At 37.5% G+C, this 15,705-nt stretch overlaps 2 protein-coding genes across 2 annotated transcripts; both read right to left on the bottom strand.

The window, feature by feature from the left end:
* Nucleotides 1-2,867: 2,867 nt before the first annotated feature.
* On the bottom strand, nucleotides 2,868-5,074 carry LOC109014937 (syntaxin-112-like). Its single transcript, XM_035686301.1, has 2 exons — nucleotides 4,932-5,074; nucleotides 2,868-4,136 (listed from the first exon to the last, which is right to left on the bottom strand). The coding sequence occupies exon 2, from the start codon at nucleotides 4,111-4,113 to the stop codon at nucleotides 3,217-3,219; it is 897 nt and encodes a 298-aa protein (XP_035542194.1). The 5' UTR covers nucleotides 4,114-4,136; nucleotides 4,932-5,074; the 3' UTR covers nucleotides 2,868-3,216.
* A 1,261-nt stretch (nucleotides 5,075-6,335) lies between these two features.
* Nucleotides 6,336-14,756, bottom strand: LOC109020736 (protein RER1B-like). Its single transcript, XM_019003262.2, has 4 exons — nucleotides 14,630-14,756; nucleotides 13,671-14,027; nucleotides 6,898-7,078; nucleotides 6,336-6,737 (listed from the first exon to the last, which is right to left on the bottom strand). Exons 2-4 carry the CDS (start codon nucleotides 14,015-14,017, stop codon nucleotides 6,687-6,689), a joined length of 579 nt encoding a protein of 192 aa, XP_018858807.1. The 5' UTR covers nucleotides 14,018-14,027; nucleotides 14,630-14,756; the 3' UTR covers nucleotides 6,336-6,686.
* Nucleotides 14,757-15,705: the final 949 nt, after the last annotated feature.

The following is a 15,705-nucleotide window of genomic DNA, read 5'->3' as shown; positions in this document are numbered from 1 at the left end:
TATAGGGTTTAGGATTTAAGATTTGGGGTTTGAGATTTAAGATCTAGGATGTAGGGTTATTAGGATTTAGTGATTTAAGGTTTAGGATTTAGCCAAACTCGAGCGAAGCCTCGAGCTCACATATCTATATGATGTTCGCTCGTGCCACACTCAAGCGAAGGCTCAATCGAATAATCTGTGTGATGTCGCCCGAGCTACACTCGAGAGAACAATTTGTGTAACATTCGCTAGAGTATGGCTCGAGCAAACGGCACTTGAAACAAAAAACTAAAATTTTACAAAACTTAAATCTCTCAATTCTTAAATTTAATTGCCTAAAAATCGAAATCATTAAAATGAAAACAACAAAGAAGTTGAAATGAACAACAAATCATACACATTTCACAAAGAGAGTTACAAATTATATTTCATATTTTATAATGACATGGGGGAACAACAAATCTATTGGAAGAGGAAGTTAAAAATCATTCTTATAATTACTCCGGTGACGGCAGAGTTGCAAACGGCGCTCAGAGCTCAACTGAGTTATGCAAAAGTGTATAGCAGTTTGTTGTGTGAAGTGAGAGGGGAAGAAGGGGTCTTGTGTTTTAGACCCCCTTCCTTCACGAAACGATGTCGAACGACATCGTTTTGATCATGTGTATTTTTAAAAAATAAAAAAATCGGAGTTCCGAGTTTGGAGCCTGCGTGGGCTACCCTAAACCCTACACCCTAAAACACTAAACCCTTAAACCCTAAAATCCTAAACTCGTCAAAAATTGGACAGAGGTCGGAGGTCGAAAATTTTGCCCACCCCTAGTTTAGGGTTTAGAGTTTTAGGGTTTGGGTTTAGGATCTTAAGATGTAGGGTTTAGGGTCTAAGGTTTAGGGTTTTAGGGTGTAGGGTGTAGGGTTTAGGGTTTAGGTTTTTATGGTTTATGGTTTAGGGTTTTAGAGTGTCGGAGTTTCAAGTTTTTAGGTTTAGAGTTCGTTTGGCGGTTTAGGTTTTAGGGCTTTAAGGTTTAGTGGGGTTCTTAAAGCATTAGCATTGGTTTATGCATATGCATATGCAAAATTACCTCTTTTGCATATCCACTTTGCCATTCAAGTAAAATTCTCACATTGGCTTATGCATATTTGAGACAAAATAATAATAAATTATTTTATTATTATTACTTTTTTGCTAAAATCAATTTTTTTTATATATTTTTTGCAATTAACATCCACTACATACATTTGACATTAATAATACAAATGTAATAATAAAAAAATATAATTTTTTAATAATAATATATTAAAAAATATAATAAAATGAAATATATATATATAATATATTATAATAATAAAATGAATGTGCAAGTGAATGTTTGTTTTGTTATTGAATGAGAGAGAAAATGAAAGGATTGTGTGAGAGAGAGTAGGAGGAGAGAGAAATATTTATTTAAATATGATTTGTAGGGTGAATAGTAGTTATCCAAATTTGGATAAGCATTATTCATAGGTAGCTAAATATTTGGATATGTATAAGCCAATGTGGAAGATTTTAAGGTCATATTATGCAAATATGACTTTGCATATGCATATGCATAAACCAATGCTAATGTTCTTAGGGTTTCAAGGTGGTTGTTAGGGCAGATTTGGGGCCTTAGATGAGACACAAAATTTTCTTCTGATCTCATTTCATTTGATCTCATCTTATTCTCAAAGATAATTCAAATACAAAATTTTCAAATCATTACAAAAATTTTCCAAACTAATCATTAAACTTTTTCAAACTTTCAAATAAAAAATAAAAAAACAATTCCAAGTTTTTCAAATTCCCCAACAAGAATAATATTTTAAAACTATAGAGTTAATCTTAACACCAGAGTCGAACTATTTTTCCCCCATCAACAACAGCCCTCCAATGGGTGACTTTCACGTAGACAAATCACCAACACTACCATGTGCCCCCACCCCACGGTATTATGCACAATTTCCCTCTCTCCATTCTCTCCCCCAGGGACTCAGCCTAAAATCGATTCCATTCTCTCCCACAAAACCGTCTCCTCGATGACGACCGCCCTCACCGCCAAGACAACGACCCCTCTCTCCGTCGTCGCATGAGGAACTCGAGCCCCCTTCTCCTTCGTCACAAGAGAAACGTAGCCTTTCCCCGTCGTCACATGAGGAACGCCCCCTTTCTCATTCTCTCCCATGGAACCCAGACGACGACTCTCTCCATTTTAGGGTTTTTTCATGTACAACCACTGGTCATGTTCTTCAGGTTTTAACGACCATTGATTTTGGCTCATATTTTCTTTTCTAGCCCGTGACTCGTATTTTGGAAATCAGAGAGTTAGTTAATGTTGTTTTTTTTCTGCTAGAGTTCGAATCGGTTTGTGTTGGCTTCAGTTTTGTTTGGTTGCTGAGAAAATGTTGGAAGCAATAAGGGCAGCATTGAAATGTCCATGATTTCGATTTTTCTATTCTTTTCTTCCTGAATTTTTTCTTGGCAACCAAGCAGAGATGGGTTTCACTGTGATTGTGGTTTGATGGTGGGTTGATTTTTTGGAGAGGAGATTGAGATGGCGACGACAGGGATGATGGGCGGCGGAGATGCTTGGCAACGACGGGTAGGAGAAGATGGATTGAGAACATGGATGGAATGTGAGAGAGGTCTGAGATATGGGACCATTCCATATCTATTACAATATTTTAATTTTATCATATTTTTTACTCAATTTAAACTATTTTGGGTGCCCCCCGTTGACATGGGCCTGGTACGAGAAAGTCTGTTAAAGCCCATTCTTGTTCACAGGATTTCAACACATAATATGGACCCAAAACCCATTTCAGCCCACCAAATCCAGTAGACCATTTTTTAATTAGCAAATTAAAAAAGAAAATTGAAAAGAAGCCTCAATATTTTAGGAGTCTCAATTTAATGTGCTTTTTTCATCGGCAACCAAAAAGAAAAATAGAGAAAAGAAACACCCAATTAACAAGCCTCCTCAGTAGAAGAACACCACCATCCACAAAATCCAAATCGAAGATGAAGAGATATCATCACAGATAGCCGTCCAAATGACATAAGTATCAGAGTGCAAGACCCAATACAAAAACTCCTCCAAAACTTCTCCATGCTCTCATATTCTGATATCCCACCATACACAACAAACCTCCCTTACTTTTCTTCCATCCCAGCAATCAGAATCACGCCGCCTTCTAGTCATTTTTTGAACTCAGGAGAGGAGTTCAAAATATTATGATGAAAAGGAGGCATACCAAAAACAGAGCCAGCACCAAACCAACCATCCAATAAAGCCATTTCCTTCTACTCTTCTTCAACTGCTCAGCTTCAAACAACCCTTTGGTTCCGCCCCTAATGTCGACGCCACCGCGAACCACATTCTCTTCGATGTCGTTGATCTTCTCGCCTTGTGTTTCCACTAAAACTGCCATGTCCAGAAAGACTTGATGGAGCTCTGTCAAGCTCCTCTGTATATCCTTCAAAGCCTCGTCCCGTTCCTTATTCTCCATTGCCAAATCTGCCTTCCCTTCAAAGACTTTCACCTGCCCACCTCCCAAAATCATCTTCTGAATATCTTCCTCGCTTGGTTCCTCTCCAGTCACAGCATAGTACCTCCTTTTAAGACCTTCCTTGTGGTCTTTCACAATCCGCTCTCTCAATGACTGGAAATCATTCATCATTTCCTTCAGTTTAATTCTCAAACCATTCGTCACCGACATCCTTGTTCGATCAACCGGGCTTCCTTCTTTGTATGCTGCCGAGACCTTGCGATTAGCTATGTTAGAACGATCGAGCGTCTCTAGTCTTGCTTTGATGTTTTTCGCCTTCCGAAGAATGGTGACCATGTCTGAGTTTATCCTATCTCTTAGCCCTCGAACAACTTTAGCGCTGTGAGTGGACTTGGTCTCTTCATTCAGGTCTTGAAGGTTAAGAAGAAGATTGGTGATTTCTTCCATATCAGCCTTGATTCCTGCCACTTCTTCGAAAAACAGTGAGAGATTCTGTTCATCAGTTGGATTAAGTTTTCCCATCTCGATGTCCGGCTCTGCATCAAGGTCTTTCATGGCCTGCTTCTTGAGTTCCACGTAACTCAGGAATGACTTCGTCATAAGGTCATTCATATTTGCAAGGATCAAACACCAACCTGAATGTAATCGAAGAAACTTATTATACTATTGAGATCTAAATTTGGCCATTGCAAAATGCAATACGAAAGGAAAGATTTCTGGGTCGAAGAGAATTTGCTCTGTTTGCATGAAAATTGGGAATTCTGCTCAACTTGACGTATATTATTAACATTCATAAGATAAACCTACTTATTCTGTTTTCCCTAAACAGCCAAACATAGAAATTAGATCACACAGTTTTCTCCAAAACCAAACAGAATCATAGAAAAGAAAGAGAAACATAGTTCTTTGACCACCGTATAATTACAGGGAGTACCTGTAATTCAAAATCTCAATGGCCTAAATAAAAAAAGAACCCGGAAAAGCAATGATTATACGTACCAAACAATACAGACCTTGAAAAAGCAAGCGAACCTGTTGAGAAAAAAGGCTGCGATGATGCTTAAATTTTTTTAAACATAATTTTTATCCCTCCAACAAGAAGTATGTAATGAAACTAGAATGGGTGACAAACAGAGATAACGCTTGCGCACCCTTTCGTTCCTGAGAAGCAAATGCAAAAGTTCAACTCGAACAAACCGCAAAACGCTACCGAAGCTAAAAGAATTTTCGAGCTTGTCCTTTCTTTTGTATTTTATACTTGAAAAGTTTTCTCAGCAACCAAACAAAACATAGTCTTGACACAGACGAAAGAGGGCCTCGATTCGAAATCTACGGACTTTGATTCTAGAATGCTATCTATAATCTAACGCAGTGTGAATGTTGTAGCAGATACAATTCAACAATAATAATGCATATGAGAAAAACGAAACCTTGATGAAGACGATGCTAAGAAACGAGCGCCTCGACTGCTACTTGGAACTTCTTCTCTGGGAAAGTGCTTTTGACTTTAGAAAGTTACGGTAAAGTATTGAGAGATATTTGAACTCCCTTGGAGCTTATAAATATGCTATCCTAAAAGCAAAACAAAACAAAATAAAAAAAACAATAGCCATAGACTCATAGCCCGGACCGTTACGTTTGATTTCTTTCAAATTTCAAACTTCCAAGTTCCAACGGCTATTTATTAATAGAGCCGTTTGAAATTTGAAATTCTCTCTTCGCAGATTCTCAAAATGGCGTTGTTCCTGTGCCAAATTGCCAATGGGGTCTCGTCGTACGCGGACACCATGACCGGACAGATCCAATTTGCTACCAGACCGGTCTGGTCCGGTCCGTTTGTTTCTGTTGACAAATGACAAATGACAAATAATTAATTGAGTTCCCATTGCTTCAAAACTGAAAGAAGACTTAAATGAAAGCTAAATTTTTCAGTAATTAAATAGTTGTCACTTTGGAGGATTAGAGACGACCACGCACCATGTTCCCCGATTTCAAAAGAAGCATGTTATGAGCTTATGTATAAGTAACTATTTATTCATATATAACTTTTTTATAAGATGTTAGGATATTTTTCATAAGGTATAGAAGTATTTTTCATAAGATGTGAGAATGTTTTTCATAAGGTATGGAAGTATTTTTCATAGGATGTGAAGTGTAGAGTGGTGAATAGTGACTGATGAGAAAAAATTTTCTTTCAAAAAACATCATAATGATGGATCCAAGCATGCCTTTCGGTACTTTCTTAGAACAATTAAATCATGAATTTAAAACAATTTTATTTTGAAAAATTCTATTATACTCATATTTGAATATTTAGGCATCTGCTAAATCCATGAACAAAAATTATTAAACAAAAATAAAATAAAAAACAGAACTTTAAGGCAAACATAAATCTGGATTGATTATGCTAAATCCCATTTCTTTTTTCCTCTGTTCCCCTTTTTTACTTGTTTGCTGATGCCATTTGAGATCCTTTGCATTGGTTTTGGAGCTTTTTACCATTTCGGCCTCATTTTCCTAGCTTTGCCGTGGGCCCTTTCATCAATTGTTTTTTTTTTTAATGAGAAGTGCTATAACCCAGACATCCCACTAAAATAAATTCATTTTTTAACATTATTTCATATAATACGTTAAATTATTTTATAATAAAAATAATTTTACAATCGAACATATCACATCAAATAACATCAATTTATAAATTTACTTTAAAATCATTTTGTAACTAAAGCATTTATCTTTTCATGCGGCGACCGACCACAAGTGTAAACAGGGAAAAGAGTTTGTGAAAACAGAGAATAGGCCATACAACTACTCCTCTCCTACATTGATAACTCTTTTTCACTTGCAAGACATTTATATAAGCACAGGAATCTGCTATCGATAACAGAGGAAACCACGCAAGGGTGGAAATATTCTGCATCATGCAGATGCAGATACATTGACAGTCATCTGAAAAACGTAATAATTGAATCTGAATTGTATATGGACAATAAAGTCTCCCTGCAACATTGGCAATTCTTCTGGTATCATGAAAAAACAAGACAATTGAACTTCATATTACAATCCATACAAAAAAGAAATCTACTATCCTAAATCTTCCCTAAGCCTTTCCTTTTTTGTTGTTTTTTTTTTTGGCCATCAGGTAAATTTATATTTGCCCTAATCATAATAAAATTAGAAGAGGTTCAGTCACCACGGGAGCCACCGCCACTTGCAGAAGGTTTCTTGCCATATTTCTGTCAATGATAAAAAGTTAATTTTTCAACCGCCAGAAATCATTTACAGGAAAGGTTGCTCCTACGGCAACACAAGCTAATGACAAAGGAACAAAGTTGCTTCTAAGGATAAGCGGTCAGTCCAGATATAGAAAGTTAATTAGAACTGTATGAATCTCACCTGCTTCCCTACGTTGAATGGAATATATTTGTGTTTGATCATGTGTGCAATTTGGCGCCTCATTGTAAGGACAAACAGAACAATCCAGTAACAAAGTAAAATGGGCCAGAAGACAGGAACATCAAACATAGCAAAGAAGGTCATGACAAAAGCAATGCACAGAGCTTTGGTGAAGGAGTACCTGAAACATGACAGCAAACAGAAAATATTATCCAATGAATGCATCTTCAAAACAAAAATACTTGTGAAGCCATCCCTAGTAAATTGGGGAAAGGCTTTGGTAACTCGAGAAATATGCATATCAACCGAGCAAGTTCACATAATTCCAGTGGCTAAAGAAATACAGGTATGACTAATGCAAATTGCAAGCTTTCCCAACTTCCAAGGAAGTAGCATGCATCAGCCCATAGGAAGCAAATTTGATCAATTAGGTTGTTTTTATACAATCCTTTGCAATTTTTTCTAGTTAGCACTGACCTCTCTAACATCCGCCACATCTAGACATACAGTTTTGCTAAAAGTACTTAAAAAGTCAGAATCAAGGTCCGACAGAGGAAAGTAACTTTTTTATCGGTAAACAACATTTTATTGATCATAAGAATGGGCAAGACAGAGGAAAGTAACTTTTTGTCCTGTTGTTCTATAGTTTTCTCCATCACAAAGATATAGCAACAAAAAAAATAATGCAACAGATAAGATAGCTTATTTCTCCTAAAAAAAAAAGGATAGCTTATTTCTCAGTCATGACTATTAAATTTAGAGTTTTACAACAGATCAGTCACTGTTCACGGCTGATCTGTAGAACACCTTACGTGTATCTTATATGTATATGTATATATATATTTAAACAAAACGTCCGCTCACCCAGCACCCCATCCCCCTACCTTATTCCCTCTCTCAGCTCACCTAACCCCGCCGTGCGCCACCTGCAGTGCCACCGGCCACCACCATCGGCTCCCCCTCACGCCAGCCACCTCTAGCCACCTTCAAGCCCCCATGCGCAGCCCCCTCTCTCAACCTAAAATGGGTTCTCCTACATGGTTTCTCCCTCTCGCCGCTACTACTGCCGCTGTCATCAACCTCCAACCCCACCGTCAAGCACCACCAAGTCCTTGACCTCCCCCCAGCCACCGTCGAGCTTCCATAGCACGGCAGCCCTCTCTCTCTCTCTCTTTCCCGAAATGGGTTTCACCCATACATGGGTTCTCCACCTTAGCCTGTCATACGCCATTACCCACGACTTCCAACCGCCACCTCGAGCCTCCCCACCATCAACCTACCCTAGCCACCCATAGCCCCGATCTCCTCCACCCGCACCCGCACCCGCACCCGCACTCTCCGATGGGTTTCTCCACCCATTTGACCTAGATCTGCCGCCCTCCAACCACCATGCCGCCCTCCAACCACCATGCCGCCTCCCCCTTGCCACCACCAGCTCCACTACACCTCCCTCAACCCTTTATATGCTCCATGCCTCTCCCATTTATATATGCACGCACGAGAGGATGGCAGGGGGGATTGGGAGGGATGGCAGGTGGGGGGGAGGAAGCTTCGTAGATTTCAAATGGATGAAATCTGAGAGAGGGACGTGCTTTTTGTTGCAGGGACAAATTAGTCATTTTGCTAGGGTGTGCGCCGGCTGCTCCCCAAATTTTTTCTTAAATTTATATGCAGTTGCAAAAACAAGTATTAACATCTTAGAACAAACAAAAACCTAGTGTACAAGATATCATTAAGGTGAATCTTGGTAAGTCTGAGATAGTTGCGGTGGGTGTGGTGCCCAACATTAATAGCTTAGCAAGCCTTCTGGATTGTAAGGTGTCTTTGTTGCAAATAAAATATTTGGGCCTTCTATTGGGTGCAAAGTTTAAGGCTAGAGCTATTTGGGATGGGATAGTGGAGAAGGTAGAGAAGAGGTTGGCGGGTTGGAAAAAGGGTGTATTGATCGAAAGGGGGTTGTCTCACTTTAATAAAGAGTACCCTAACTAATCTCCCCACCTATTTTTTATCTTTGTTTCCTTTGCCGGCAGGGGTGGCGAATAGGATTGAGAAACTCTTCTGGACGTTCTTATGGGGGGGAATAGGGGGGGAAAAGAAATACCATCTTGTTAATTGGCCTACCTTATGTTCCCCAGTCTCGAATGGGGGCTTGGAAGTATGCAATTTGAGAACATTCAATACAACTTTATTGGAGAAATGGTTATGGAGATACCATTTGGAGGGAGAGTCGTTGTGGAAGGGGATTATTGATGCTAGACACGGAAGTGCTTTTTTTTGGGGGGGGGGGGTTGGCAATGGAGTGAGGGGGGGTTGGTGCTCCAATGGAGTGAGGGGGGCTTATGGTGTGGGATTATGGAAATTTATAAGGAATGGATGGTCATGCTTGAAAAACATATACGTTTTGTGGCCGTAGAGGGTACTAGAATCAAGTTTTGGCAGGATGTGTGGTGCGGAGATCGCACTCTAGATAGGGTTTTCCCAGCCCTCTATCGTATTGCTACTAATAAGGATGATTCAGTGGCGGATGTGCAGGTATCTTTTCACGGCTCTTACCAATGGCATATCCTTTTTAATAGGGACTTTCATGGGACACCTCATGGCACAGCCAGATAGAATGCAATGGAGGCTCAATGATAGTAAGAAATGTACAGTCAGGGTGTATTACAAAATATTGACATCACAAGCTAACACTCCCTTCCCTTGGAAGAATGTTTGGAGGTCCTGTGTGCCTTCTAAAGTAGCTTTCTTTGTATGGACTGCTGCTCTTGGGAAGATTTTAACCACGGATAATTTGAGGAAGAAGGGATGTGTTGTGATGGATTGGTGTTATATGTGTAAAAAAAGTGGAGAATCAATGGATCATCTCTTATTGCACTATGAGGTGCCATGCGCATTGTGGGATGAGATCTTTAGAAGGGTTGATATTGCTTGGGTAATGCCATTGAGGGTGGATCTATTGGGCTGCTGGAAAATGATCCAAGGCTGTCCCCAAGTGGCAGCAATGCGGAAGATGATCCCATTGTGCATCATGTGGTGTCTTTGGTTGGAAAGGAATGAACGATGTTTTGAAGGCAGAGCACACAATGGCAGAGCTGCAGATTTTTTTTGTACACACTTTAATGCTTTGGTTTTCAGCTATTGTACTAAATGGGAACAAGGTGCATGACTTTTTGGCTTTAATTTACCGTTCATAGAATGTATTTAGGTGTTCTTTTGTATACTTCATGTGTGCACGAGCTATGCCTATTTCATTCTTATTTATAAAATTTATCTATCACTTATCAAAAAAAAGATATCATCATTATGGAACTTTATGTAACCCTATGCTCGTATCAGAGTGTGAGACGGCAACAAGAAATTTTTGCAGTGGTGATGAGACCAAGGCAACCAGAAATTTTGAACCAGGGAGACGGAGGAGATATCTATACTAGCAAAAGGAAACTAGATGCATAAATATGAGTAACGCAATCATAAATGAAAAACAAGAGCCTTGTTCAGAAAAAAAAAATGAAAATATTCTTACCCATTTCGGTAAGTAAAAAATAATAATTCTTAGCCTTGCATGCTGATAACCAGGATGCAGCAATGCACACAAGGTTCCAACAAACTCTTGATTAGTAAAGAGGCATTGGAATAATATACAAAAAACTTTAGCATGTAGTATTAATGTATATTATTACTTTTTATATATGCAAGTTTTGCACATGCACCCAGCATTTGGAGGGGGGGGTGGGGGGTTTACGTATACTTTAAGAATTTTTCAAACAAGACTGAACGCTTTATTAAATCATTACATGTGACAATCTGATAAATCAAAATTGAGGGAGAGGGAGAGAATGTCAATACTAATCCTAATCGAAATCCTAATAGTTCATGTGATAAAAACGCTTATTTTCTTCACTAGGAAAATGTCTCCCTTACTAACTCTAGCATGTGGACCCGTCCTCGTCATACATGGGTAACATTAAAATATAAAAACAAAAAGTGACTCAAATAAATGGCACAATGTGACAATATGCAGTGAAAGTGTTTCAAGTAGGTTTTCTATTGAAATCATCTTTAAAACACGTTTATCAACTAATCCACTCCTCTGCCAGGTCTGTCAGCCCCTATAGCTAGCTATTTCCTCAAGTTTTCATCAAAAGCCAAGAAGAGAATCCCTAAGAACCATCTCCGAGATCTGTTGCCCTTTTAAAGTGAGAATTCTTTTTTTTTTTTTAATAAAAGTCCTTTCAAAGTGAGAAACTTCAAAGAATTTGATCAAGTTTCCTCTTTATACCTCTGAAAAATATATCAGTAAATCCCTCCTACGATTCTATACAGATTCTCAGCAAACCCTGAGTTATATTGTGATACCCCATATGATAAGGATAAGGGTAGGTGGTGAATGGGATCCCACATAGCTTAAGAATGAGAAGTTTTTGCTCTTTATTAGGTTCCAATTGCATTATTGACTAGTCTTTTTGGAGTATAGGCCATGTGGTTTGGGCTTTCCATTGGGGCGTTACATCTATAAAGAAAGCATCTTCTTGTTTTTCTTGCTGCCACAGCATAGAAGTAAGTTTTGAGAAGTTTTCACACCAAACAGCCAACATCAAAACCTAGAAGAGATCCCTAGAGGCAGCAATTTTTTTGTGCAACTCTAAACTGAACAAAGGTGAGTTTTTCTTCAAGATTTTTTTTTTTTTTTTTTTGATAAGTCTTCTTCAAGATTTCCATGAGACGAAAATTTTCCCTTTCGTAATAGCTCTGATTATTCCTTAATGTTTCTTGGGCAAACTGGATCAACCACAAGAAACACAAGAAATTGGTTCTCGCACATGGAATTCAAGTTGACAAATTCTACCGCTTAGGTCTTCCCTTAGTACATGGCGAAAAACCAAAGGCAAGGATTTTGTTAAGGCTTCTGTAGGTTGTATAAGTGCTGATCATGGGGTTTTTTTTTTTTTTTTTTATAGGCACTGGGTGTCTACGAACAGCATCCCAACTAATCCTAGGGTTGCATAGGCCCTCGGCAAGGAGTTTTCCGCAAGTGCATCTCGGGTAATTCAAGGGAAAAATTCACCAGTCTGATGGCCCCTAGAGATTGTTTGCACCCAAGGGGATTTGAACCTAAGTGCTGATCATGGTTAAATGGCAGATTTATGACATATTTTGAGATTGCAAGTTGAATTAAAAAAAAATTAGGAATTTCACGATTGATAAACTTCTCGAAGAGAAAACAAACTGATCTTCCTTGCATTTTAATTTTTTAAAATCTGTTCAATGCAATGATCACATTATACAGCAAAGAATAAGTAGGAACTTGTGTGCTTGTCAGTAAAATTAAATAAGAACTCAAGTATTATTTGGATGAACAGGGTATTGAATGCATGCTAGAGCTCAAGAGAATGGAGTTTAGGCCACTGCAGAAATTCTGCAAACCACCACAGCTTCAGACAGTTGCTGTTTGGGCCTTCCTAGGACACTTGATTAAACCTTTAGCATTATGCTATTAACTCTCAATGAGTTATTCTTTCAACTACTCAAACCACATGTAAGACAATCTCAGGAGTTACAGTACGGTCGACTCCACTGACACAGTGCAGAAATAACGACAAACACTAATTTTCATGGCCAGTTGGACAAATCTATGAGGTCTCCCACAAATCTTAGCGGTGTGGAAAATGGTTCCGATATGTATTCTGTGGTGCCTATGGAAGGAGCGAAATGACCGGACGTTTGAAGAGAGAGCATTCATTAGAAGAACTTAGATTATTTTTTGTCAGCACTCTTTTTCTATGGGCCACAGTTGTAGATTTCCGTGGCCTCAATTTTCATGAATTTCTAGTTTCTATTTCCTCTTCCTAACTAGGTGTTACCTTCTGTATACAATCTTGTGTACTTGGGCGATGCCTATTCATATCAATATAATCGTTTACTTATAAAAAGTAATAATAATAACGACAAACACTAACACTCAGAAACTTTTGAGGCCCTATGTAACACCCTTGATTGAGTATAGGAAGATGGTGAATGGAATCCCACGTTGTTGGGAAGGAGAGTTCTTGCCCTTCATAGGGATTTCCAAGGGAGTCCAATTATAATAGAAAGTACAAGCTACTTTTAAAGTCGTACTATAAAAGGGCTAGTCAAATGTCAGTTCGCATCCCTTGAAATCCTTATGAAGGCAAGAACTCTCTTTCCCAAGCAATGTGGGATTCTTCAACACTTTCCTATACTCAAGTATTTACACACTAAAGTCCACCTTTGGAGCCCAAGTCCATACCTAATCATTAGAGCCTAGAGTGACCTTAAATCTTAGTAAAAATAAGTCTCAAGTGAAAACTTGATGGAAGTTACCAGCACATGCAACTTGCACCATTTAGCTAAAGCATTCAATGTAAAGAGAAGTGGCAGCCATTCCGTATGCGTAAATCAGCAATGGGAAAGCTAAGTCTAAGCAATTAAGTTTAGCACACTATAAGTCTTAAGCCACATTGCATGTCATGTGGAAATATGTCACCTTAGATGTGTAATATGATCATCCATGAGAAGAGTTATATTTTGTTGAAAAAGAAAACAAAACTTTCAAGCAAGGGAAATATGATATGACCTTGGGCATAAAAAGCATGCATAAAAAGACTCAAACGTTAGAAATTTTGAAGAGAATAATAGTAGTGATGACCGAGAATCTATTTGTATAGGTTGCTAAGGATGCGTTGAAATTTTAATATGACAGAACCACATCACTTGATAACAGAAACCGGACAACAAGAAAATTGTTCAGTTACCAGAACTTGAACTCTGGAAGCCGGCGAATGAATGGTTTAAATTCGTCAGAACCTTTTGTCGGCAGCATAGGCCCATCTGAAACTTCCATCTCTGGATCAACCAAAGGTGACAAGAATCCAATCAAAAGATTCAGCAGATAAATCCCCAGACCATATGAGATAATGTAAAACCCTTGAACATAATAAACTCGCAAAATGTAGATCAACGCTACAACGAGGGTCCCAATCCATCTATAGACTGCATGTGGAGTCGTCTTATCCAGAAAATACTGGTACCGCCTCCACACATCTTGCCAAAATATGTTCACAGGTGTTGATGCTGCACTGTCACCCCCAACTCCTTCCATTCAAATCAACCTTTACAATAAGACGGTAAGCTTCAATCAAACCAAGTATACACCATGAAATACATTGCATGTATGTATATCATTAAGCTTGTGTATTTTCGTGTACAATATATAAATGCATACATATATATATATATATATATATTTCCGTATATTTGAAACTATAAAATGAATTTCCGCAGTAACAAGTGTTAAGTGAATGAAAACAGACATTCAATTACTTCTCAGGCACATCAAGCAAAATGCTAGGAAACGGCATTCATTAGCTAAGATAAACCCTGAAAATAATAGAGGCGAGATCCATTCTTTTATTTTCCATACCATTGTATTCCCAAACATTTCTCGGAAACCAAACAGATAGTAAGGGTTAGGTTTAGGTCTACATATATTGAACAGACAATGTTCTCCAAGATCCATAAGGAAGATAGCACAAGAAAATCAGTAAAGAGATTAAATGCAACGTCAAAGGGGAAAACAAAAGAGCAGATGAAAAAAAGACAACAGACAAAATCGAAGATTGTAAACCATAGAGTAGGGCACGGATCGAAATCAGAAAATGAATAAAGGGTAAATTAGGGAGAAAGATTCAGCTGTGAATGTGGGGGAGCTGACCTTGGATGACTGTGTTGTTTCGAGCGTTGGGAGCCAAGACAGAAAATCTGATGCCAGGAAGCGAAAAGCCAGCAGATCTGTGCGGGAGAGAGAAGAATACCCTATTTCCTTCTTGATATTATTTTCTTTTTCTTTTCCTTTTTCCTAATTTCGTATTATAACGGACAATCACGCCGTTGAACGGTCGTTGAAGACGGAGTCACGGGGCAGCAGATGGTGACTATAGTATTTTATTATTATTATTATTATTATTATTACTAAAAAGTTTTAGGTATCGTTTAGTTATACGATAAGGTGTTATAAAAATTAAAAATTAAATAAATTTTTGTTAAAATATAATTTTCTAATAAAATTTTTATTTGATAATTTAAAAAAATTAAATTATTTATTATATTTTATGTAAAAATTTAAAAAATTATAATAATTAAATGAGATAAAATAATTTATAAATACAAACTAATGAGAGTCTATAAATTTTGTTCAATATTTATGAGAAAAAAAATTGACATGCTTGAAATTCACATAAAAAAAAATGGGCCATAATTTGTCATTTCGAATCCAAGTACGTCATAATCTTTTTCAAATATATTAAGCAAAGTCAGCATACTTACTATATAAATTATTTTATATTTTTCCGTAAATCGAATACGACATGCGACGCACGTGGTGTGGCTTTTCATATATGCAAGGAGGTCAGTAAAAGTTAAGTCGTGCTAGGCTGCTGTCCAGATTTGACAGTGGCCGTTTTGGTCAGTATAAATTTATTTTTATTTTTTGTTTTCCTCATATTTTTAAAATATTTTTAAAAAATAAAAATATATATCAATATATTAAAAATTACTCTTTTAATAATTAAGTAAACAAATTTAAAAAATAAAATAAAATATATGAACAGTTAAAATGAAGAGACAAACTCAAATAAACGTATTAACATTTTCTATAAAAAATATTTATATTTAAAAGTTGAATCTTAGATTTATGGAGAATATATGCCTATAAAATTAAGGCTTTTGCACTTAGAACCAATCTTTAAGATTAAATGATGTGGTATTATTTATTGATCTTAATTTTATTAA

Source organism: Juglans regia, chromosome 16 (assembly GCF_001411555.2).
Source record: "Juglans regia cultivar Chandler chromosome 16, Walnut 2.0, whole genome shotgun sequence".
Lineage (NCBI taxonomy): Eukaryota > Viridiplantae > Streptophyta > Magnoliopsida > Fagales > Juglandaceae > Juglans > Juglans regia.
Note: the sequence above shows the minus strand (reverse complement) of the source record. Positions and strands in the feature narration are given on the sequence as shown.

What these genes read in the sequence shown, in the direction of transcription:
- LOC109020736 (XM_019003262.2), bottom strand. Translation starts at nt 14,017, where the DNA reads ATGGAAGGAGTTGGGGGTGACAGTGCAGCATCAACACCTGTGAACATA. An exon ending in CTTCCAGAGTTCAAGTTCTG is followed by an intron (nt 7,079 to 13,670) that starts GTAACTGAACAA and finishes GTCATGTTTCAG; the next exon opens with GTACTCCTTCACCAAAGCTC. An exon ending in CATTCAACGTAGGGAAGCAG is followed by an intron (nt 6,738 to 6,897) that starts GTGAGATTCATA and finishes TATCATTGACAG; the next exon opens with AAATATGGCAAGAAACCTTC.
- LOC109014937 (XM_035686301.1), bottom strand. Translation starts at nt 4,113, where the DNA reads ATGAATGACCTTATGACGAAGTCATTCCTGAGTTACGTGGAACTCAAG.